Source organism: Jaculus jaculus, chromosome 1 (genome assembly GCF_020740685.1).
Source record: "Jaculus jaculus isolate mJacJac1 chromosome 1, mJacJac1.mat.Y.cur, whole genome shotgun sequence".
Taxonomy (NCBI): Eukaryota; Metazoa; Chordata; class Mammalia; order Rodentia; family Dipodidae; genus Jaculus; species Jaculus jaculus.
Window position 1 is genome coordinate 304535231 of NC_059102.1, and position 24803 is coordinate 304560033.

Consider the following 24803-nt stretch of genomic DNA (forward strand, 5'->3'; position numbering starts at 1 on the left):
GGTTCAATTAGCCAGTACCCAGGTGAAGACAGATGCACAAAGTGGTGCATGCAACTGGAGTTCATTTGCAGTGGCTATAGACCATGGTACACCCTTAATCAATTCCTCCCTCTCTCTCTCTCTCTCTCTGTTTGCAAATAAATGAAATAAAATTAATTTTTAAAAAGTGATAGCTATAGTTCAGTAGTGCTAGCTACTTTGTTTCTAATCATTACAATAACACAAAAGCTTTATGTCTGCCTTTGTAATATCTTGCCCTTCTATTAGGCAAACTGGCAAACAGAGAAGTTGCCCTGGTTCTTGCTAGGGAGATGCCTCAGCTTAAGATGACAGTAACTAAAATTCGTTATCTCTCACAAGCCAAGATAAAGTCAGGAAGGGAAACTGCTTCTTCTTTATAAATCCACTTTTAATACTCACTAATAGTTCACTATTAGATATGCTCTACTAACACTGCCTCCTAAAGTTCCGTCAAAACTGCTCTAGAAATGTCAAATTGCTGGATCAATACTTTACAGTACCTTCTGTTCAAAATAAAATTTAATTAAGATTTCAAATTTGGGGGCATCATTAAAGAATTCAGTGAAAGAACAAGTGTATTGATGTGTGTAAAGAACTTTTAGTTGGTCTGATTTATGTGAACCTGAATTTTAATATTAATAAAATATGTACTATACATCATTTAAAAATACTACTTATCATCATCTCAGGGGAATCACTTGGTAACAAAAGTTGCATTTGGGTATTTTCTACTTTTCTCAACCCATCTAACTAAATAAAATAATTCCCCTGAAATATGCACAGAACACAGGCTAAGGGTCTTTTTCTTTGTGTTTTTTGAGACAAAGCAGCATTGTAAATATTCCGTTCTGGACATTCTCGACTTGCAGCAAAATGTAGGACAGTTTTACACCATGATGAGCCACTAATAAGTCTTTAAAATAAACTGAAGTAATAATTGCAAATACAATCCCAGACTGGACTAACCACCTCCTCTTTTTTCCTAGAAGAGTCAAGACCTCTGAACTGGGAAAATTACCTATCCTGCCTCATTCCTTTAGGAGACAAATGCCTCAAGGGACCAAACATATCTCCATTATTACTGACTTTCTAACACACGAATGGCTCTTTTTGTCATAGAAAAGAAACTTTTGTCTAGGATACTGAGCCTCAGGGGCTTATATCTATGCTTCTATACCAAGACAAACAAATTGAAATGCTTTTGAAACCCTTCTTTCTATGTCAAGTTAGCTTTCTCTGGCTATTTCTGCTTGTTTTATCACCCTATTTTTTTGTTTCATAAAAATACTCTTACTTAAACAACCACATTGTGGGGCTGGAGGAATGGCTTAGTGGTTAAGACATTTGTCTGAAAAGCCAAAGGACTCAGGTTCAATTCCCCAGGACCCACGTTAGCCAGATGCACTGGGGCGCACGAGTCTGGAGTTCATTTGCAGTGGCTGGAGCCCTGGCATACCCATTCTCTCTCCCTCTCCCTCCTCCCCATCAAATAAATAAATAAATAATCATATTATGTCTTAGACATATACATGTATATACTAATTATTAGCAGATATGGAGATTTTAACAAATGTAAACCATTTATCGTAGATTTATGAGAATATCAAAGTAATAAACCATTGGTCAATCCACATGACAAAGCACAAGAGAAACAGAGTGAGATGGAGAATTCTTACTGATGTTAAAGACTGAAATGTTTTACTTCAAAAGTATAAGCCAAAGAATCAGGTAGAAGAGGTACCTAAACTGGCATATACATGCTGCTAAGCATATTGCTCTAAGATGGTGGTTCCTGGGCTGGAGAGATGGCTTAGCGGTTAAGCGCTTGCCTGTGAAGCCTAAGAACCTCGGTTCAAAGGCTCGATTCCCCGGGACCCACGTTAGCCAGATGCACAAAGAGGCACATGCATCTGGAGTTTGTTTGCAGTGGCTGGAAGCCCTGGCATGTCCATTCTCTCTCACTCTCTCTATCTGCCTCTTTCCCTCTCTGTCTGTCCAAATAAATAAATAAATATATTTTTTAAAAAAAGATGGTGGTTCCTCCATTTTTATTTAATATTTTTTAAATTTTTTTGTTTATTTTTATTTATTTATTTGAGAGTGACAGAGAGAGAGAGAGGGAGAGAATGGGTGTTCCAGGGCTTCCAGCCACTGCTAACAAACTCCAGATGCGTGCGCCCCTTTGTGCATCTGGCTAACGTGGGTCCCAGGGAATCGAGCTTCAAACCGAGGCTCTTAGGCTTCACAGGCAAGTGTTTAACTGCTAAGCCATCTCTCCAGCCTGGTTCCTACCTTTTTAATTTTTATTTTTTATTTATTTATTTATTTGAGAGCGACAGACTCAGAGAGAAAGACAGATAGAGGGAGAGAGAGAGAATGGGCGTGCCAGGGCTTCTAGCCTCTGCAAATGAACTCCAGACGTGTGCGCCCCCTTGTGCATCTGGCTAACGTGGGACCTGGGGAACCGAGCCTCGAACCGAGGTCCTTAGGCTTCACAGGCAAGGGCTTAACCGCTAAGCCATCTCTCCAGCCCCCTACCTTTTTAAAAGTGAAAGATATGTAGATGTACAGTTTGTATGCTCTTGACAACCAAGTATCACTAGAAGCAACATGATTTGGTGGTGATATATAGTCCTGTAAGTACTAACTACAGATTGAATATTCCTAATCCAAAAATCTACTATTAAATCCAACACACTTCAAAATGTTTGAACAATGGCACAATGTATGACCTAATATGATGGACCATACTCAAAATTCAGACACTCTCAAAATACTGTTTAAAATTGCCTTGCAGCTATGAAATAAGTGAATTTGGTGTTTAGACTTATATTCCATCCTTAAGACATCTCATTAGGCTAGAGAGATAGTTTGGTGGTTAAGGCACTTGCCTGCAAAGCCAAAGGACTCAGGTTCAGTTCTCCAGTACACACATAAAGCCAGATGCACAAGGTGGCACAGACATCTGGAATTCATTTGTAATAGCTTAGAGGCCCTGGGCATGCCCATTCTCCCCCCACAAACAAATTAATTAATTAATTAATATTTTCAAAAGATAGCTTATTATGCATATGCAAATATTACAAAATAAAAATTGTAAAATGTTTCTATTTTTAAGTATTTCAAATAAGAGATGTATAGTCAAAAGTTAATGGGAAATATGGTGTACCTATTAAGATTAAAACCACAAATTTTTGTCTTATAGATATCTTGCCCACAATAAAAACAAGGAAAGGCTGAATGCAATGGTGCATGCCTCTTAAATCCAGCACTCAGTTACTAGAGGCAAGAGGCTCACAAGTCTGAAGGCAGCGTGGGATACACAGCCAAAACCCATCTCAAAAATTAAGAGCTAGAGGTACAGATCAACAGTAGCTTGCTGACCTGTATGCACAAAGCCCTGCTTTGACCCTTAGCACCACATGTTCAGAGAAGATAAGAATAAAGATACCAAGTTTAATATAAGCAAACTTAAGGTCAATTTAGAAATTCCAAACAGAACATTCTGGTTCTAGACACCAGCTCTTTGGCCAAATTCCACCCTATGCTTACATGATTAATTTTTGTACCTGAGAGATCTGTAGCTAAGTAAGATTAAAATACAATCTCATTTTCTTCAGAGAAGACTGCAAGAATATAGCATAAAAGGCAGCAATGTGGGCCAGATCAGTAAATACAGAGCAGCAAGTCTTAATACTTAGCTCTCACTGCCTCTCTTATTATGATACTTCAACAGGTGAGGATCATCTTAAAGTCTTTTTCATGCTTTAGTACAACTAATATCTCCCTGACCATACTATTTTACTACACAAATCCTTTTATCACCTAGAACACTGTAAAGTAAATGGACCACACTTCCAGATTCACAGAAAAAGAGAGAAAAAAGTGGGTAACCAAAAGACACCTTTTAGAAAAAAAGATAAGAAGCAGGGCCAAAATCATATTGTATGTCTTCTTTTTTTTCCTTTACCCTAACCCATAAATCCCTAACCTAATCCTGTATGTCTTCTTAATTAAAATAATATACTAGTCAGCAAGACATTACAAAGAGGGAAATAAATGATTTTCACTGACATATAGTTAGATTTTAATGCATCCAGAAACCAATCCCAAGGGAATAAAGAAAAATAAAATTCAAACCATTAATAGGACTTTCCTTTATCTGAAACTTGGCAAGGCACTAATCACCTTCCTAGTAACCTGCCTAGTAACCATGAGTAGCAACACATCTTTTAGTCTGGTGCTATTTTTCTAATTCTTTTTTTTTTTAAGATGATTCCTTAGGATTAGTTCACTAAACATAATGACTATTACATAACACATAGAATAAACATAAAATTAAGAATAAAAACTGATACTAATACCCAGACATATAATATAGCATCATGTCTTTCTTAAAACTGGCTACATCATGTAACAGTGAATATACCCATGTTTATATTACCATCCACATAGTAAGGAATCCTACTGAAAAGTAGCTGCAGATCTAAAAACTCAAAAGTTAGCAATAAGATCTGGGGCTTGAGCTCCGTAGTAGAGTACTTGCCTGACATAGTGATGGTCAAAGTTCAATCCTCAGTAACATACCTTCCACCCCCTCAAAAAAAGGTTAATAATAAATTTAACTAAATGAAACAAATATTACATAAAAGGGTTCTTCCTGCATGTCTTTTTTTTTTTCTATTTATTTGAGAGAGAGGGAGAGAATGAGGCACACCAGGTCCTCTAGCTGCTGCAAATAAACTTCATATCCATGTGCCACCATGTGCATCTGGCTTACGTGGATACGTTTAACACCCTTATTCCCATCCCTAGGAAATTCTACTGAAGTCCACATATTTTTTTTTGAAGTCCACATTCTTTATAGAGAGGAGTAGAAAAGAGATAGATGGAAAGGTGTGATGACAAGAAAGGGAAGTGACTCTTGATTCCATATACATGACGTTAAATTATCTACCCAAGTATACACACTACTGGTTGAGCATCTAAAATAGCCATAAAGTCAATGTTCACAGTGAAACTGGTTTCAGGCCATTTAATTCATCACTGAGTAAAAGATACAGGCATCTAGGCTCTATTTTACTTAGCCTAGTTTTATTCAGTTTAATTATTAATCTCCAAATCCAGGGAAACCTCCTTATAGTTAATTTTATTTCAAGAATAACCAAATAACATTAAAATATATCTAGCCAAATTCTAATAGCAAAAATAATGTGGCAGTTGGGTAAAGTTCTTTCTAGTTAGTCTCCTTAGTTAGCCTATCACTAAGTTCACGCACTAATTTGGGGAGACAACAAAGTAAGCCACTAGTTATCTTGGTCATTTCCTTATACTACAGTAAGTAAAATTTTGGGCTGGAGAGATGGCATAGTAGTAAAGGCATTTGCTTGCAAAGCCTAAGGACTCAAGTCCAATTCCCCAGGACCCATATAAGCCAGATGCACAAGGTGATACATGCATCTGAATAGAGGCTCTGGTACACCCATTATCTCTCTATCTCTCTCTTACATAAAAAAATATTTTTTTAAAAGCAAATTACTGTAATGACTGGCACTTATAAGTATAAAGTTCTACATTTTGTAGTTCAAGAGAAAACTAACTATATGTATAGGTTAACAAATCTGCATTCACAACAATTTCACTGATGAACTCTTTAATAATTTTCTCCAAATAATTTCACAATTAACTTTTCTTTACTACAAGGAATGTGTCCCGAAATTTGTTTCTAAAATTGAGAGAAGCAACATCTTTACCATGTTTGTGTTGTTTTCTCTTTCTTTTTACCTATTCTAGTTCATCCCCACATAAATACCATTTAAATTCAAGTATCTTTGATTTTAATTAAAAACTCAAGCTGGGGAGTAAAATTAGTGTGACCTATGCCAGAATGACTCATGTCAGAATAAGAATAACTGAGAAATACTTTAATAGAGTCAAGTTAAGAACACTCACTTGTAGCAGAACCAAGAAGATTTTTTGACGATTTATCCTCCACAGTACTATAATCCAGTGGATAATCTATTTTAAAGAGAATATAAAGGTAACTGTGCTGAGAACTAGTTCCCGTAACATATTTAAAAGTTATAACTGTTCTATCAGAGCCCACTGACACTCAAGACATCTTACATAAATAGTAGTTGTGTATCTAAAACACATTCACCAAAAGAAAATGAGATGCAGATGCCATTTAACACACAGATGTAAGCCAAAGAAAGTACAATAAATTTTAAAATTTATCAGACTTATGGATTCAATATACTTTTGTATCCCTTAGTCAAAGTCTTCATATGTTTTATGGGAAAATAACAAAATAAAATTTAGATTGATGTTTATTATATATTTTAATTAGCTTAAATTGCTTATTATTTACTCTTAAGGATTTGATCAGAAAAAAAGGAAGGGCTACAAAACTTTCCTCTATTCCTTCAGGTTTATATACAAGAGTCTCAATAGCTCAGTCTCAAAGGGCTTACTCCTAGGCTCAGGGCAAATCAAAGGAATTAATGCTCCTTTCTATTGTTTCCATTACCTTGTGATTTTATCAGGTTCTTAGGCCTATTATAGGTATATAGTCATAATTTGTAGCACTTACATTATAGAACTGAATTCCAGTTACAAATGGCTAACTGATAAACTTGGAACATAATATAGTACACAAAGCATTCACAACACATGATGAGTTTAAGAAAGGCTTTGGTACAAGGGCTACAAATAATAGGAAAAAAATTAAAGTAATCTATGATTCACAATTTACTATTAGGTTATAAAAAGGAAAAAAAAAGATCCTAATATTCACCTATTAAAGTCACTTACCATAGTCTTCATCAAAGAGTTCTTGACGCTCTGACTGATACTGGGAGTCAGCAATTTCTTCATATTCTTCCACCATGCTAGTACCAAACACTCTAAAAACAATTATATTGCAGACTTCCATTAAACAAACAAAAAAAAATTAAGTCTCATCTTTCTACCATACATAACAAATTAATTCTAACTAATGTTTAAGATCTACTATTATTAGCTATTTTTTACAATTCAGTCACCAACTGCTCCCATTAAAATGTGAAATTAACTTTCTAAAGCATTTAAAACATAATGACCATTTTTTTTTTTTATTAAAGTGCTCTCATATATTACCAACATGGTAAAACAGAAAGTAAATTAAATCAAATAACAAAATTTATTATTTAAAAAACCACCTTGATATTTTTCCAAAATGTACTCAAGAGAAAGTTTTAATAACATATTGCTATAATATTAACTTCACATAAGAGAAAGTTATCTCTTTACTTTGTATATATTAAGATTTTAGGGGAAAGTGTCAGAGGGGAGGGAAGTTACCATGGGATATTTTTTTATAATCATGGAAAATGTTAATAAAAATTTAAAAATTAAAAAAAAAAGAATTTTGTATTAGCTGCAAAAATAGTAAATATACTTTGTTCTATATTACCTTATAAGACTTAAAGGACAGAAGTGCTCTGATCCAAAATGTGATACTAACTCCACCTGAAAATAAAAGCACATGAAATGGAAAGCCATCACAGTACCTGTAGGATTCATGATACACTCAGCCTTTTCAGTACAGCATATCTAAAAATAAAAGTCCTCATTTCCCCAAAAATCAAAACTTGTAAACTTTTGCTTTTTTGTAATGCATTACTATGCCATGCTCTGTTATTCAATATTGCAAAAGAGAAGGTTGCTAACCTTTATGTATTTGATGAACATCTGAGGCAAGAAAAGGAAAAGAAAAAGAAATCAGTTCCAAAGTCTGGGTAACATGCCACAAAGCAACTTTATTTGTAAACCATATGGTGTAAAGTATAGAAAGTAATGTACTGTGATGGATAACATTGTAGTACTCTTAATTCTTTGCAGAAATGAAAGCAATGATTTTAATTTTTTAACCATCACAACTAGAAAGTATAATTTGAGTATCTATAATGAAATGAATTAACTTTAAGCTTACAGTTAAATAATTTGAAATCCATTGCTGTTACCATATTAAAAATATAAAGCATTCTAAAAGTAATGAATAGTTTCAAAACAGTACCCGTGTCTTATTACTACAGATTATAGCTATTTATCATGTATGTATCTCTAGATGGAGTTATATGTTAGTATATACACTGAGACATATATGTATATAGCATTAATACATAATGACAAAAAGATTGGCTAATACGTTATGAAATGTTTCCTATAGTTGTATAATATTGAACACCATTTGTTTTAGGGAGAGCATGAAAGCTTGGTATTCTATGATATTTTAAGTACAACATACAGAAATGAAAGACCTATCACTTATAAAATACAAGTATAAAACAGCAATTTATAGAACTGCATTTAATTCTTTAAGGATAGAGATTATCTAAGCAAATATGGGCTTGTGTTTAGGCAGTATTCATCAACATGCAGTTTTACATGGCAATTTGTATACCACCAATAAAATAATTTTCTAATATTAAAAAATAGATGGTATAAAGAATGAGCCTCAGGAATGACATATCAGGAATGATATTCCTCCTCACAGTGTACAAGGCACGCCATATGAAGCCATTAAATAACTGTGTCAGTATTCACGTATTTATTTTGAAAGGAAACTGAAGATATTCTTCCCTGTTCTCCAAACTTTTAAATTGCTAGCAAAAAAAAAAAGCCTTAGCACTCATACCAAAACTAAGAATACTACAAGTTTATCCATTTATAGAAGTCAATTTGATACATGCTTTAAAAGGAGATAGCAAACATCCCAAAAGACAAAATTAAGTAGCTAATAGTTCTTATTTAAAGAAAGATAGAAAATAGAACTGTTGCCATCCCTAATAAGTCATATTAATGCAATGGTACTTTAAGGTATAGCCATTATTTTAAAGAAAAAAGTGGTAGGAACAAGAGAGAGAAAGTCCTATATTTTTGAAATTCAACTCAAGAATAACTCTATACTTGATTCACTGGCAGAGAAAGCAATGGGAATAACTGACTTGTCTAAAAGTTTTCTTGTTTTAAAAAGTGATAAATAGAAAGTTTCTTTTGGGCTTGGAGAGATAGCTGAGCAGTTAAGGCGCTTGCCTACAAAGCCAAAAGACCCAGGTTCCACTCCCCAGGACCCACATAAGCCAGATACAAAAGGGGGTGCTAGCATCTAGAGTTTGTTTGAAGTGGCTAGAGGCCTTGCTGTGCCCTTTCCCTCTCTACCTGCCTATTTCTGTATATCTCTCTCTCAACTAAAATATTTTTTTTTAAGTTTCTTTTGGCTATACAAAAGAAAGGACAAAAGCTATAAACCAAATAATTATATATTAAAATTTGACTACTTGGGCTGGAGAGATGACTAAGTGGTTTTAAGGAGCTTGCTAGCAAAGCTTGATGGCCTAGATTTAATTCTCCCAGTACATGTAAAGCCAGTTGCACAAAGTGGTACATGTGTCTAAGTTCATTTGCAGCAGCAAGAGGCCCTGGTGTACCTCCCCCCCTCCCTTTGCAATTGACATAGGGACGAGATTTTTGACAATGTTAAAATAATCAGACCTGGGCTAGAGAAATGGCTTAGCAGTTAAGGCATTTGGCCTGCAAAGAATAAGGACCCAGGTTTGATTCCCCAGGACCCATGTAAGCCAGATACACTAGTGGCACATGTGTCTGGAGATCGTTTGCAGAAGCTAGGGGACCTGGCATGTCCATTCTCTCTTTCTGCCTCTTTCTCTCTATCATAAATAAATGAATAAATAAGTAAATAATAAGATCATCAGACCTACTTAGAAGACTTCAATGGCAACAAAATGTCTGGAGTTTCAAAACAGAAATAATACTATTAAGATAGATGCAAAGACTCTAGCTGGGCATGGGGTGCATCCCTCTACCTCCAGAACTAAGGAGGTTAAAAAGGCAGGAGGATCAGGATTCAAGGCCAGTCTCTGCTAAACACTAATTAAAAAAAAAAAAATTACGAGTTATAACCCGGAAATTGATCATAATCACAAACAAAAAGTTGTCTAAGATTACCACTAATATAAAAAAGACTGTATGTAGTATGTCTCATCAAGTAACATGACTAAGTAAGACTTAGTTAAATGGTTTCATCGTGAGTGTCCTCTGAATCTGCCAGATTTCTAAATGGGCAGGGTGAATAAGAGGAATAGTTTCTTTATAGAAAGCAGTCTTATATGTGTAAAGAGTACCTTCACATATTTTGCATACAACTGTTCATCTAAAGGGAAACTCTGGACAGTCCGCTCATCTCTGCCATGGAACGTACCCAGCTTAATCCATTTATTTGTGGGATATCTAGAAAATAAAATTGAATATGACCTATAAATTTCTTTCTCTCAAGTTGAACATACTGACTTGATTTAAATAGGTTTTTACACAAAATTGACAGGTTAAATTTCAATGCGAAAGAATCACTTGAAAAGTCATACTATTAATAGAATGAAGATAAGAAAAAGACAAAAAGTAGGACCAGACAACTCTGAGGGGTCTGAGTACTTCCTGGACAGTTTAAAACAGAAAATAACCAAGAGATACTGAAGAAGTGAAGGAAGCTATTATCACATCCTGGCAGTGATGATGTGCATATATGATGATGCACAATATGAATAAGGTGCTTATAGAAAGCAAGTTAGTAATAAAAAAAAACTTTTACCATATATAATTGGCGTATCTTACAAAGCTTATGCCTTTAAAAGGAAATTTAATATAGTCTAAATTTGTTCATAGTATGTGAAGAGCTCAGCAAAATGAGCCCACTCCTCTCTATTTCTCATCTTAAAAAATGCACCTGCTTTGAGTCGGGTGTGGTGGCACACGCCTTTAATCCCAGCGCTCGGGAGGCAGAGGTAGGAGGATCGCCATGAGTTCAAGACCACCCTGAGACTACATAGTGAATTCCACATGAGCCTAGACTAGTGCGAGGCCCTACCTCAAACCGAGCCCCCCAGAAAAAAAATTCACCTGCTTTGTCAGAGCTGAGAACATCCATCTGACACATAAAAACATCTAGCTTAAAGGAAGTACTCAAAAAAAGTATTGGAATAGTAATGGGAATGCACAAGAGATTTTGAAACTGCCTTCAAAAACTATTTATAGGGGAAAACAGCTGCTCTATAACTAGACTGGAGGCCCACTCCATGGGAGGGGATACATCCCCGATACGGAAAACCTACCACAGGGGTAGTCATGAGCCCTACGGGTGTAACATCTGCTGGTGTCTGGCTAAATGTATATATTATGCTCGCCAAACTGCCCAGTAAGCAGTTAATATTCATACCCATATATTAATGCTACTCTCACTTTTGGTTAGAGAAACTTCTCTTTTCAGATGGCAGTGACCTTGGGATGACTCAGAAGGCATCATGGTGTTGGAAAGAAGTGACCAGAGTGCTCAGTACTGCAATATCTCTACCACACCTTCCAAGGCTCGGGGTCTATTAGAGGTGGCAGAAAGAACATAAGAGCCAAAGGAAGGGTAGGACTCCTTACAATGTGCTCCTCCAGACACAAAATGGCCTGGATATCCATGACCTCATAGTGCCTGACAATACCTACACAAGATCATCATAATGGGAAGAAAAGAACATGACATCAAAATAAAAGAGAGACTCCGAGAGGGAGGGAAAAGTGGGGAGAGGGAGAGAATTACCATGGGATATTGTTTAAAATTATGGAAGTTGCCAACAATAAAATAAAAACTGTATTCATGCAATCAATGATGAATGTAAACTACTGGAAATTCTTGGTGATCAGTGGTGAAAGAACAGGGAAATCACAGTATCCAACATGGCACCTCTGTTTATGGAATGAACACCTCCATTGTGGGAAAAATATTATATATTCATTAAACATTTTGTTTGAGAAGTAATCTCTGATTAACAAGAATGAAATATGGTTCTTTCCCCAGTTCTGTATATATTTCTTTCCTATCAAGGAAGTGCAAAAGAAACAATGCTTTACCAAAGGCTGGAGAGATGGCTTAGGGGTTAAGTGCTTGCCTGTGAAGCCTAAGGACCCAGGTTTGAGGCTTGATTCCCCAGGCCCACGTTAGCCAGATGCACAAGGGGGCACATGCATCTGGAGTTTGTCTGCAGTGGCTGGAGGCCCTGGCGTACCCATTATCTCTACATACATATATCTACTTCTTTCTCTGCCTGTCACTTTCAAATAAATAAATAAACAAAAGTTTAAAAATATTTTTAAAAATGCTTTACCAAAAATAAGCCTTTCACTTATATGCGCATGTTTTAACAAAGTTTTTAAAAAATGTTTGGAAGCACCAAAACATAATGATTAAAAGTACTGTGAAGCCACAAAGTTCTAGGTTTGAGTCTTGGTTCTCCCAACAAATCATGTTTGACTTGAGCAAGTTACTGTTTGCCTCCTCTTCTTTGTTTCTTCAGCTTGTGAGAGACTACTATCACACAGTGGTGATGGTTTAAGCATTACATAAGCTAAAGAAAACCAGTCATTACTAAGAGTCAATAATACAAATGTTATAACAAACTGATAATAAAATAAAAGATAAAAACCATGGAAGTCAACATAGTGGTACACTGGTTAATTTTTATTCTGAAATTCTATCATGCCCCCTCCCTATAGAAACTAGCTTTAACATTTACCTGTCACTGATAGAAACCAGAAAATCTTTAGGAGTAGAAGAAAATAATTCATAATTTGCAATATCAAGTTGTTTCACTTGAATTGGTTCACAAAGTTCAATAACAAACCTTCAAAAAGAAGATAAGACAATTATATACATACATCAATCAAAACAACAGTTCATACTAAGCATGATGTAATAGTTTGTATAAACCAGACATTCACTGTAAGTTGCTAAAATGTAATAAAGGATAGCAAGTGAATGCCTTTCAAATAGAACAAGCATAATATTTTGGGATGAATAAACCTGTAACATTAATTTTTGTCTCTGTCATTTTTGTATCAAATTTTAGATATTTTTATTTATTTGAGAGCGAGGGAGCAAAAGAATGGGCACACTGAGGCACTAGCCACTGCAAACACCAGAAACATGTGCCACCTCATGCATCTGGCTTTGCATGGGTATTGGGAAATCGAACCTGGGTCCTTTGGCTTTGCAGGCAAGTGCCTTAACTGCTAAGCTATCTCCCCAGCCCTTACATCAATTATTTAATGACAAAGTATATTCTTGGAAAAACAATGATTTTATTAAAATGGCCAGTGATGGTATAAACTAATTTGTAGGAGTTTGAAACAATGACAGCCTACACTCTTAAATCATTTATCTTAAAGACATATTACTCCAAATGTCCACCCTTGAAGTATTTACATTTTTACACAATGTATTAAAGAAATGCAAAAAAAAGGCCAGGTGTGGTGGCACACGTTTTTAATCCCAGCACTCGGGAGGCAGAGGTAGGAGGATCACCGTGAGTTCAAGGCTACCCTGAGACTAAGTGAGACCCTACCCCTATAAACAAAAACAAAAACAGAAAAAAAAGTAAACAAATATTTAGCACACAGAATCAAAATATCATGGTCTACCCAGACAATGAAATAGCTAGCACAGCTGAGTATGATGATGCCCGGTAGTTAATTCAAGTCAGCCTGGGGATAGAGTCAGACCATACCTTAAAAAAAAAAAAAAAAAAAGCTAGCACTTAAAAAACAATATTGGAGCCGGGCATGGTGGCACATGCCTTTAATCCCAGCACTCCGGAGGCAGAGATAGGAGAATCCCCATGAGTTCAAGGCCACCCTGAGACTACATAGTGAATTCATGTCAGCTTGGGCTAGAGTGAGACTTAAACTCAAAAAACCAAAAAAAAAAAGGTACTAAAAGTTATACACTTCATTCATAATGAAAAAGAAAAAATATAAACTAATTTATAGTGACAGAAACATGATCTAGAATTGTTATGGGGAGATAGTTTAAGATGGAAAAATTAGCTAGAGAGATGGCTTAGTTGATAAAAGTACCTATTGTACAAGTGTGAATAGATGAGTTTGAATCCCCAGAATCCACATAAAAGCCAGATCTAGTGAGCTATCTGTAATCTTTAAGGTGTGTCTATGGCAAGAAGGGAGGCAGAGCCGGGCGTGGTGCCATAAGCCTTTATTTAATCCCAGCACTCAGGAGGCAGAAGTAGAAGGATCACTGTGAGTTCAAGGCCACCCTGAGACTACATAGTGAATTCCAGGTCAGCCTGTGCTAGAGTGAGACACTACCTCAATAAATAAATAAATAAAATAAAAAGGAAAAGAAATCACAAGCATTAAAATTAACAATGTTTTAACATTAGAGAAAAACAGAACTAATTTCTAAGAGATGATACAAATAATCAGGTTTCAGAGAAAGGTTCATGAAGAGAGCCAAAAAAAATTTGTTCATGTTTGTTCTGTGTCAGAGACCATATTAATGTAATTTCTGTGCATCCTTTTTTTTTTTTTAATTCTTACAAGCAAATCATAGGGATAGCATCTCTATCTTATAGAGTTCCTTAGTAACACCAACTGGCTACTTCATGTTTCTCTCCTGCCTTTTAGTAATAGAACGAACACCCTAAGCTGTAGCTAAGAACATGCTTCTCATCAAAGACCACATAATCATCTTGGCCCAGGCTTCCTGATTCTAGGGGATGGGATGTGACCATAAGTATCAACTATAATTTCTAGGTCAAATATTTAAAAAAAGTTGTTAGCTTTCCATTTGCTTGTACCCATCCAACAGGCCCCAAGAGGATGTGGTAAGGGTAAATCATTATAGTAAAGCAGGCAAAAAAAAAAAAAAAAAAAAAAAAAAACAGAAACAAAAAAAAAACTTCCAGAATGACAAGGAAATTGACAGGAGGTATGGTATGTGGGTCCCTTGCCTACTCTTTGTGACACTTCTGTGCTACCTTCCAGTTTGGGTTTTTATATGAGAGAAAATTAAATCTTTTTTAAACTACATTTATTTGGCCTTTGTTGTTAAAGCAGCAGAATCAACATTTATTTCACAAGTGGTTTTAAAAATCGTAATAATGGCATGTCTGTGATACCAAAACTCAAGAGCAAGGGGCAAGGTGTACAAATTGAAGGCACCCCAGGCTACAACAGTACATTCAAAGCTAACTTAGAAACCTAGTGAGAAACTGTGAGTCAATCATTATTAATACAAACACAAGATGGTATAGGCACAAGCTTACTAATAACAATGCTGCTAGCACTGGCAGTATAATAATTTCAGTGCAACTATATAAATGAATTCTGAGCAGTGATCAAAAGAACGAGCACATGCAGAGATGGCTTAATATAGTGCTAAGTTTTACCGATACACAGTGAAAATAGCATGTAAAATATACGAACCTGTTAAAAAGTAGGAGACAAATGAAAGTGTCTATATGTGTAGACAATAAAAATTGAGATTTAACCGTAACAATGACTGGGAAACAAAAGGTACCAGAAAGATTTTTTTCAATGCAATTTCCCTCCCCTAGGTGAACACTGTTGAGGGATTTGTACTGTGTGAATTTATTACTTATCTTAAACATTAAATACTCAATTTAGAGTTAATAGCTTCCACAAGCTTAGATGATTTAACAGATGACCCAAACATCAACAATTTTAATGGTGCAAGCTTAGAAGCACTGCTTTTTTTTTTTTGGTTTTTCAAGGTAGGATCTCACTCTAGCTCAGGCTGACCTGGAATTCACTATGTAGTCTCAGGGTTAACTTGAACTCTCCTCCTACCTCTGCCTCCCGGGTGCTGGGATTAAAGTCATGTGCCACCATGCCTGGCAGAAGCACTGCTTTTAAAATAAGCAATAAGATGAAACTGCCTGTTGTCCCTGTTTCTAGTCAACAATTTCCAAGGTCTGGTCAGCATGTTAATGACAAAAATAAGATGTGATAAAAAGAAACAGAGGGCTGGAGAGTTGGCTTAGCAGTTAAGTGCTTGCCTATGAAGCCTGAGGACCCCAGTTCAAGGCTCAATTCCCCAGGACTCATGTTAGCCAGATGCACAAAGGGGCGCATACATCTGGAATTCGTTTGTAGTGGCTGGAGGCCCTGGCACATCTATTCCCTCTCTCCCTGCCTCTTTCTCTCTCTGTCTGTTGCTCTCAAATAAATAAATAAAAATAAAAAATACATAAAAGATAACAACAAGAAACAGAACTTCCATGCACATTTGTGCAAGTGTACATACGTATGTGTGCATACACATGTAGAGGCCAGAGGATACAATAACTTCAGGTGTTAGCTTAAGGAATCGTGTCTATTTGTTTGAGATAAGACCTCTTATTGACCCGGAGCTTACTCACTAGACTATACCGGCAGCCAATGAATCCCAGGATCCTCTTGTCTGTGCCTTTCCAGCACTAGGAATACTGGTTTGTAACAAGTATTTTTGCATGAGTACTGGGGATTAAACTCAGGGCCTCAAACTTGTGAAACATTATCTATTAAGCTCCCAGCATGTGAGAACTTCTTTTTAAAGGAGTGATCACTTAAAGACACAGAATTCCGTATACAGATAGAAATGTTGCCTCAAAAGCTAGTTATAAATCATTGGAAATAAGAAAATATAAGGAGGTAGTGATATATTAAAAAATAAATTTTACTTAATAGGTTGATATTGTATATATGTAATTACAATGATTGTAATGGGGAGGTAATATGATGGAGAATGGAATTTCACATGGGAAAGTGTGGGGGTGGGGAGGGAGGGAATTACCATGGGATATATTTTATAATCATGGAAAATGTTAATAAAAATTTTAAAAAAATAAAAAAATAAATTTTATCTCTATATACAACACAGTTTTGAGAGAGATATACAATAACAAAAAAGTAAACTGCTGAGAAATAAATTTCACAAAATGTAGATAATACTTTTATGCAAAAAGTTAAAAATGTTTAATGATGTCACTAAAATACATTATAATACAATTAAGAAATTTTAGTGGAAAGTTTATGGATTTAAAAAATTCAATTACCTCAAAGTCATTTAAACATTTATTTATTCAAGAAAGTGAGAAAAAAAATTAAGAGAATGGAAACACCAGGGCCTCCAACCACTGCAAATGAATTCCAAACGCATGTGCCACCTCCTAGGTCCTTAGGTTTTGCAGGCAAGTATTTTAACCATTAAACCATTTCTCCAGCCCCTCAAAATCATTTAGAGTCAATGCAATTTCAAACAAAACATGCATGTGTTTCAGAGAATCCAACAACAAAAATCTTTTGGAAGAAAAAGTAGATGCAAAAGAATAGCAAAGACAGCCCTAAAACAGAAATCCACCCTATCACATATTAAGATTTATAAGAAAAACTGTGGTGTTAATACAGATAATGACTGAGTTATCAATGATGCCATAGATATAAACTAAATATGTGCATGTAAGGAAATTTTATAAGTACTTTAAGTCAGAGGAAAGAGTATTATTACATAACTTGAAAGGTTTTATCCAGAATTCCACAAAATAGAGTTTAGTTGCACACATTCTAGGATTTAACTGCTAAGAAATATCTAGACTTCTATTAGACAGTAAGAGAAAACTCAAACAAATAAGTAAAAAGCATAGAAAATATTTATTCCAATATTGAGAGCTCTTTAAGTATCACAGGCGCTCAATAAACACCAAACCAATAGTAAGACTCGGTATTTTAAAATATAAACTGCCACCACCAAAGTCGATAGCATTGATTCAATTCCAGTGAAAATGCAATTTTTTTTAATTCTAAAACTAAAGAATAAATGGAGGGACAAGAACAGTGAGGATGCTTCTAAAGCGCATGAGGACTATCCTTCCCCTGCCAGATATGAAGACTTTCAGAGTTACAGTTATTATGATCTCACTATACCTTAGGTTGTCAACTCACCTAAACCAAATGAAATCAAAGAGTTACAAGTCATTTCAATTACAAAATGAAAAGACACATATATAACCATGCATTGCCATGAGCTTGAGGCCAGCCTGAGACTACACAGTGAATTCCAGATCAGCCTGGGCTAGAGCAAGACCTTACTTTGAAAATCAACAACAACAAAAATCTTAATTAGTGTGTTAAGTTTTCAGGTGGAACCTAAAGGTGTTGATTTCCAAAAAAGTAAATCAGCAATAGAAAACAAACATTATCTTCAAGGTAATTTGAGGACACCCTCAGATTAAATATGTAGCTGTGCAAGCATTGACATGTGTGTGTGCTTACATATGCACATGTGTGTGTGTATGCATAAAATCATTCTGGTGAAAATCAACATTACAGTGATTTTCCTCAACTTTTTAGTAGTTTTAAAAAGCTGCTTTCAAACAATGAAATCTTGTCGTGAAACTATTATTGTTTTGTATTTCCTCATAAATCTGTTCCTATGTCTAGATTCGTTAATGAAAGAATCATAAATAAAGCAGCAAAGCCAAATATGCTGGAACATTTCATGAATGTTTCTCTCTTCTACATGCCTAATTACTAACCAAGAAGTGACAATCTTACCTACCATAACTGCATTTCAGATATATTCCTCTCTTCCACATCCAAACTGCCAATAGCATAGTTAAAAGCCTCACCTTTTTTATTTTATTTAATTTTTTTAGAGAGCACAAGAGAGAAAAACAGAGATGATTGGCGTGCCAGGACCTCAGCCACTACAATCAAACTCCAGATGCTTGCACCACCTAGTGGGCATGTGTGATCTTGTAGTTGCCTCACCTTCATGCATCTGGCTTAAATGGGATCTGGAAAGTTAAACATGGGTCCTCCTTAGGCTTCACAGGCAAGAGCCTTAACCTTTAAGAAGCCATCTCACCAGCCAAACCCTCAATTTTTGACCTGGCTATGATAACAGCCTTCCACTAGTCTCTCTGCTTCAATTAGGTCATTCTTTAAAGACAAGTTTTCCTTAAATACTGGTAGGACAATGCCCCTTACTTAAATGATATCCTACATAGACTGTAGGATAAGGCTAATATCTATCCAAGCAACTCATGGTCCAACCTACTTAGCAGCAAATAACCTGGTGTGATGCCCACACAAGTGCAATAGTGGCACACAGCCATGGTGGGGAACCAACTGCTCTTGATTTGGCTAATTGATCCCCTCAGTGGTGCGAGACCCATAGCTGGAGCTGGGAAACAAGTCAGAACCATATCCAAACATAAGACCATCTCCAATATCAAGCTACCATCAGTCATGGGGTACAAGAGGGCCTACACCTATTAAACTCTCTCTAAAAAAAGTAAGGGCTATCTCATTTGTCCTGGTGCTAACTTACTCTCCATTGGAGAATATGCTTCTCTTTTTCAGATAGATGCAGATCCTAAGAAGAGAGCCACCCCGTCATACCTCAAAAGGGCCCCGGCTGAAACTAAGGAAAATTGGCAAAACAAGCAAGGGTGCTGTTTTCCTGATGAACTGGATACCAGCACAAGGGGGAAGGAGACCAATACAGAGAAAAATCAACACCTACCAAATCAGAGAGCCAGAGCCCCAGAGGCCCCCAACACCTCAGTACTGAAGCAGATTAAAAATGAACCCAACATGGCTCAGGGAAATTTTGCGGAAGACGGGGTGGAAAGAATGTCAGAGCCATATGTTGGGTCATGATATGCAGAGACATTTATTGTACCAATACCTGTGGGCTAACTCCACAATGCACAACCCATATACCTCAACAAGGAGGGGCCAATGGGGAGGGGGTAGGTCACGGATGAGCCTAATAATGGTACCAAACTGCCTGTACTTGCAGAATAGAAAACTAATTAAAAAAAAAAAAAAAGATAAGGCTAATAGCGGTTGAGGTGATGGCTCAGTGGTTGAAGATATTTGCATACAAAGCCTGCCAGCCCAGGGTCAATTCCCAAGCCACCAACACTGATGGCACACAAAAAGTGACACAATCTCCTCACATACAGAAAAGTTATTTTTTAAAAGATAAAGCTTAAAGCTTAATAGCATCAACCATCTGATTGTAGCTAACTTATTGTTCTGACCTCTACACTTTAATTCTTGTCACACCTAAAACCACCTTTTCAGATTATGTTCCTTTCCAGTCACTGCACCTCCTTTATCTGCAATCTGCTAGGAGTCTTTCAAGATTCAGCTCAGGAAGTACCACTTCTAAGAAGCCGTTCTGCACTTACACACCTCTGTCCTTGTTTAAAACCCTTTCAGCAGTACTTTTTATACCATCTCTTAACTGTCTAACTAGGCCTATTCTTTTATTTTTGTCATTTCCTTAAAAGGAAAAGCACTTCAGCCTTGATTTTGGATATTATCAGCACTAACCAATTACAAATGCTTATTAAATGATAATATGGATAAATCAAGCTAGCCCTAATATAGAAGTATGTTATGTAGCTGTGTGTGGTGATGTATGGCTTTAATCCCAGCACTCAGGAGGCAGAGGTAGGAGGATCACCATGAGTTTAGGGCCACCCAGAGACTACATAGTGAATTACAGGTCAGCCTGAGCTAGACGGAGACCCTACCTTGATAAACTAAAAAAATAATAATAATAAAATAAAAGTAAAATTATATTAGGTACATATATAGAATGTACCTTGCAAAATTTCATATTACTTACCAAATTTTGGTGCTGCAAGGATTCAACATATAAAGGTCCATATTTTCTATAAGAATAGCAGATGTGCTCTATTTTAAGAGGCAAAGGGAATATATTAAAAATAGCGAAAAAATATTTCAGATTTAAATTATTCTAGGATTTCTGTATTTTTAGAATTTAAAACTTAACCTATGGTGGAATACCTAGTCAAAAATAGATAAGCTTAAAACAGTGAAGGCTACAGTATTAAATTAACCTTATAACAGCCAATTAATTTGAACCTCATAATATCTGTTATACAAAACATCAATTTTCTATAAGCTATTTCTTTTTCAAAATTCATACTGGGCTAGAGAGATGGCTTAGCAGTTAAGGCACTTGCCTTCTGAAGCTTAAGGACCTAAGTTCAACTCTTCAGATCCCACTTAAGCCAGACACACAAAGGTCAGGCAAGTGCAAGGTTGCACGTGCCCACTAGGTGGCGCAAGGGTCTGGAGCTCAATTACAATGGCTAAGGCCCTCGTGTGCCAATTTTCTCTCTCTGGCTCTCTCTAAAAATAAATAAATAAAAATTTTATACAGGTTATATAAAATAAGGTGGAATGTGTCAACTAATACAACTAAGAATTCACACAATAAAATCTCTTTAAAGCCATACCCCTGTATTTACTAGTGAATTAGAAAAGTAATTCATATTAAAATAGTATCTAACATGCTGATGTTGATACTTAATAAAGTCACTAGTTTCTTATATTCATTTTACTTAAGTACCTTGGCTTCTGGATTAGCTGCTAAAATTTTGGCACCGCATTCTACTGAGGCATAATTATTTCGATTTTTCTGGACCTTTTTGGTGGCATGTGGACCTCCATTAGACGATGGATGCAAGGACTGACCTGTGGATAAACCTTATTATAAACATATAGATGATGATTATAATTGAACATACCCTCAGCAACACAATGATCTCAAAAGTAGCAGGCTATCTTCTAGAAAAGAACAAGTTTTACTGCCTAAAGAGTATAGCTTAAAAATGAGAGAAATTAAAGCAAGGCATAGTGCCATGCTTTTGATGCAAGCATTTGGGAAGCTCAGAAAGGAGGTTCACCAAGAGTTCAAGGCCAGCCAGGGCTACAGAGACACTGTCTTAAAAAAGAAGAAAAGAAAGAAGGAAAAAGGGAGTAGGAAGAAGGGAAGAGGAGAATAACTAGCCTGAGCTTCTGGGTGATTTGCCTGATGATACCTTCTTTCTCACCCTAGGTGCAGCTGAGATAACAGGATGCAACGACCCTTCTGACATTGGTTCTGGGGATGCTTAACTCAGGTACTCACACTTGCACGGCAAGCAGTTTATCAATCCATCTCTCCAACCTCTAAAATACCCTTGCTTAAATGATTTGCTGAAGTCCATATTATCTGATGTATGCCTAATTAGTATATATATAGTGAGGAATGTCCATGAGAACAAAAGCTTATTATATATATTTTATTCTAACGATGAATGCTTTTCTATGTATAACTCAGAGTTTCTATGCAAAAAAATTTTAAACTTTCTGACTCAGAACTTCCTATGCCTTATTTCCAATCTATAATTTAAAAGGAAAATAATCATTCTGATTTCTTACATTATACAAAAATAATCAACATATTGAGATGGGGAAGGGATATGACGGAGAATGGAATTTCAAAGGGGAAAGTGTGGGGGGGGGAGGGTATTACCATGGGATATTTTTTATAATCATGGAAAATGTTAATAAAAATTGAGAAAAGAATAAAAAACAAAAACCAAAAAATAATCAACATGAATGGATTTTAACCAAGATTGGAAGTATATAAAATTATCTATCAATAAATACATACATAAATCATACAACTGAAAAAGTTGCTTAAAATTTTGAACAATTATAAAGAGAAAGCATGTATAAACCACCTTCATAAATAAAAAACATCAAAGAAGTCCAGTGTTTCCTTACTTTTTTCTTTTTCAACTTCCATAACTTTCTTCTTCCACTCATCAAATGTTGGTATATCTTCTGGATCTTTGGGACTTGCTACAGATGTAGGGTCAGTTTCCCCTGACTTCATGTAATCAGAACTCTGAAAAATATTAAAAGGAGGGGGGGGGCAAGCAGACTTCAACATTCAAAGGATAAGCTTAAAAAATAAATATACATGTTTCTTTCAATTTAAATAAAAATATAATTTTAGCTGGGCGTGGTGGTGCACATCTTTAATCCCAGCACTCAGGAGGCAGAGGTAGGAGGATCACTGAGTTCAAGGCCACCCTAAGACTACATAGTTAATTCCAGGATAGCCTGGGCTAGATGGAGACCCTACCTTGAAAAACTAATATATACAATTTTTATTTATATAATTCTCCTTGAAAAACCACAGACATACACACACACACACAAACTATTCCAAAACCTCCCTTTAGGAAGGGTTAGCAGTTTTGTTTCCACACAATTTCCAATTTGGAATTTTCTAAAGACCAATCTAAGTTATGAAGTATGTGGCTATTAAAAAAGGAAAAAAGACAAGAAAGAAAGAAACCTAGCCTATGACACATGCCTATAATCCCAGTATTTTAGCACTTAGCAGCCTAAGACAGGATCTCAAATTCAAAACAAACAAGACCATAGCCCCTTCTCCCTGCAAAAGAATAAAAGCCAGGAAACAAACTAACAGCTAGTACAAATGATAATTTGATTTTAAAAACTGAATTAACAAAGACTAGTTTGTATACTTTGAAAATATATAAAAGTTATAAGAAAAATCCAAGTTATAAAAATTCACCTGACTGATAATAAAAAGGGAAGCCTAAAACAACAGAAGCCACATACACATACACACACACATTTGGGCCCTATGCAAAGCAGTCACTATTTCCCCTCAACAAGTAAGAGAACCAGACAGTACTATAAAATCAATTTCTAAGGCTGGAGAGACAGCTTAGCGGTTAAGGCATTTGCCTATAAAGCCAAAAGATCTCAGTTCAATTCTCCAGGACCCACGTAAGCCAGATGCACAAAGGGGTGCACATGTCTGGAATTCATTTGCAGTGGCTGGAGGCCCTGGTGCGCCATTCTCTTCCTCTCTCTCAAATAAATAAATAAATTTTTAAAAATCAATTTCTAATACACTGCCCATAAAAAATGACTTTGTAAAGCATTGCCTGTAAGTGTGGCAAACTGTTCTGTACATCTTTGAAACAAAGAAAAATAACATAAAGATCTACCTGCATCTGAAAGCAGGCTCATGTACTCACACAAACACAACTAGGCAGAATTATCTTGAATTGGCTCATCATGTATTTTTTATCTGAAGATTTTTCTGGGATATATTAATTTCCTCAGAAGGTGACTACTACAGGTAATTAAAATTCTATTCTTTTGCCTATTAACACAGGATCACAGTCTAAGCCTTTCGGCAATTGAAAATCAACTTTAGTCTGCTGATGGTTAAGGAGAAGAAGCAAATTTAGGACAAAGCTGGCTGACATGTTTCAATTTCCATTGATCTTTATGGCTTCAAACAAGGCATTTCTAATGTTTGCCTCATTTTATTATGAATGTGATCCTTGACAAGTGAACTGTAACAGTGTGTGATCTGGCTCACTCCTATACTTCTAAGACACATCATTGATACAGGTGGTCTTGTGAATAGTTGTAAGTTTCTAAGCTGAAGTTTAAGTGCAAATCAACTGAAATTTTATGGGGGTACAAAAGTGCAGAACAGAATACTCCAAACTAAAAGGTATAAAATGGTGCTCAGCACTTGAAAATACTCTTTGATTCCACTCATTTTGCTTTCAAGTCCATGAAAAGGTCATCCTTTCTTGGACTCAGTCAGTTCTTACCCAAGGGGCTCTAAACTGTTGTGTTAACACTTTCTCAGAACTTTTATTCTTGCCTCTTCTACATTAGGTCAAAGTAGATTTCAGAAAGAAAAAGAAAGCTACTTCACTGTGATAAACACTGTTCTAATTGTAAAAGTAACATTCTGAAATGTCTGTCTAGTTGTAACCTGTACTAAACAAAACCTCAAATATCCTTTTAGAATAATGCCATTGAGATGCACATATAATATGTCCTTATGTTATTCAATTAAAGAATATTCTGCAGGCTCTTCAACAGTCATATTTTCTATATAGCTCTAGAAACTTCTTATCTAAGGGCTTTGTATGTCCTCAAATAGTTGATGGTGACAGAAAAGCACGCAATTAAAGAGAATTCTTGTATAAAACTCTATGTATAAATAC

General features: G+C 35.8%; 1 protein-coding gene across 8 annotated transcripts in view; it reads right to left on the reverse strand.

The window, feature by feature from the left end:
* Nucleotides 1-24803, reverse strand: part of Suco (SUN domain containing ossification factor) — a 78286-nt gene that overhangs the window by 30896 nt on the left and 22587 nt on the right. For 4 of the 8 annotated variants that reach the window (XM_045148351.1, XM_045148350.1, XR_006636862.1 and 1 more), the window contains exons 7-15: nt 22516-22639; nt 21314-21450; nt 20564-20631; nt 12639-12746; nt 10206-10311; nt 7732-7752; nt 7475-7530; nt 6835-6926; nt 5974-6039 (exon numbers count right to left, since the gene is read on the reverse strand). In XM_045148351.1, coding sequence (XP_045004286.1) covers nt 5974-6039; nt 6835-6926; nt 7475-7530; nt 7732-7752; nt 10206-10311; nt 12639-12746; nt 20564-20631; nt 21314-21450; nt 22516-22639 — 778 coding nt within the window. The remainder of the gene's footprint in view (nt 1-5973; nt 6040-6834; nt 6927-7474; nt 7531-7731; nt 7753-10205; nt 10312-12638; nt 12747-20563; nt 20632-21313; nt 21451-22515; nt 22640-24803) is intronic. The other 4 variants (XM_045148358.1, XM_045148354.1, XM_045148362.1 and 1 more) reach the window with 3 other exon arrangements.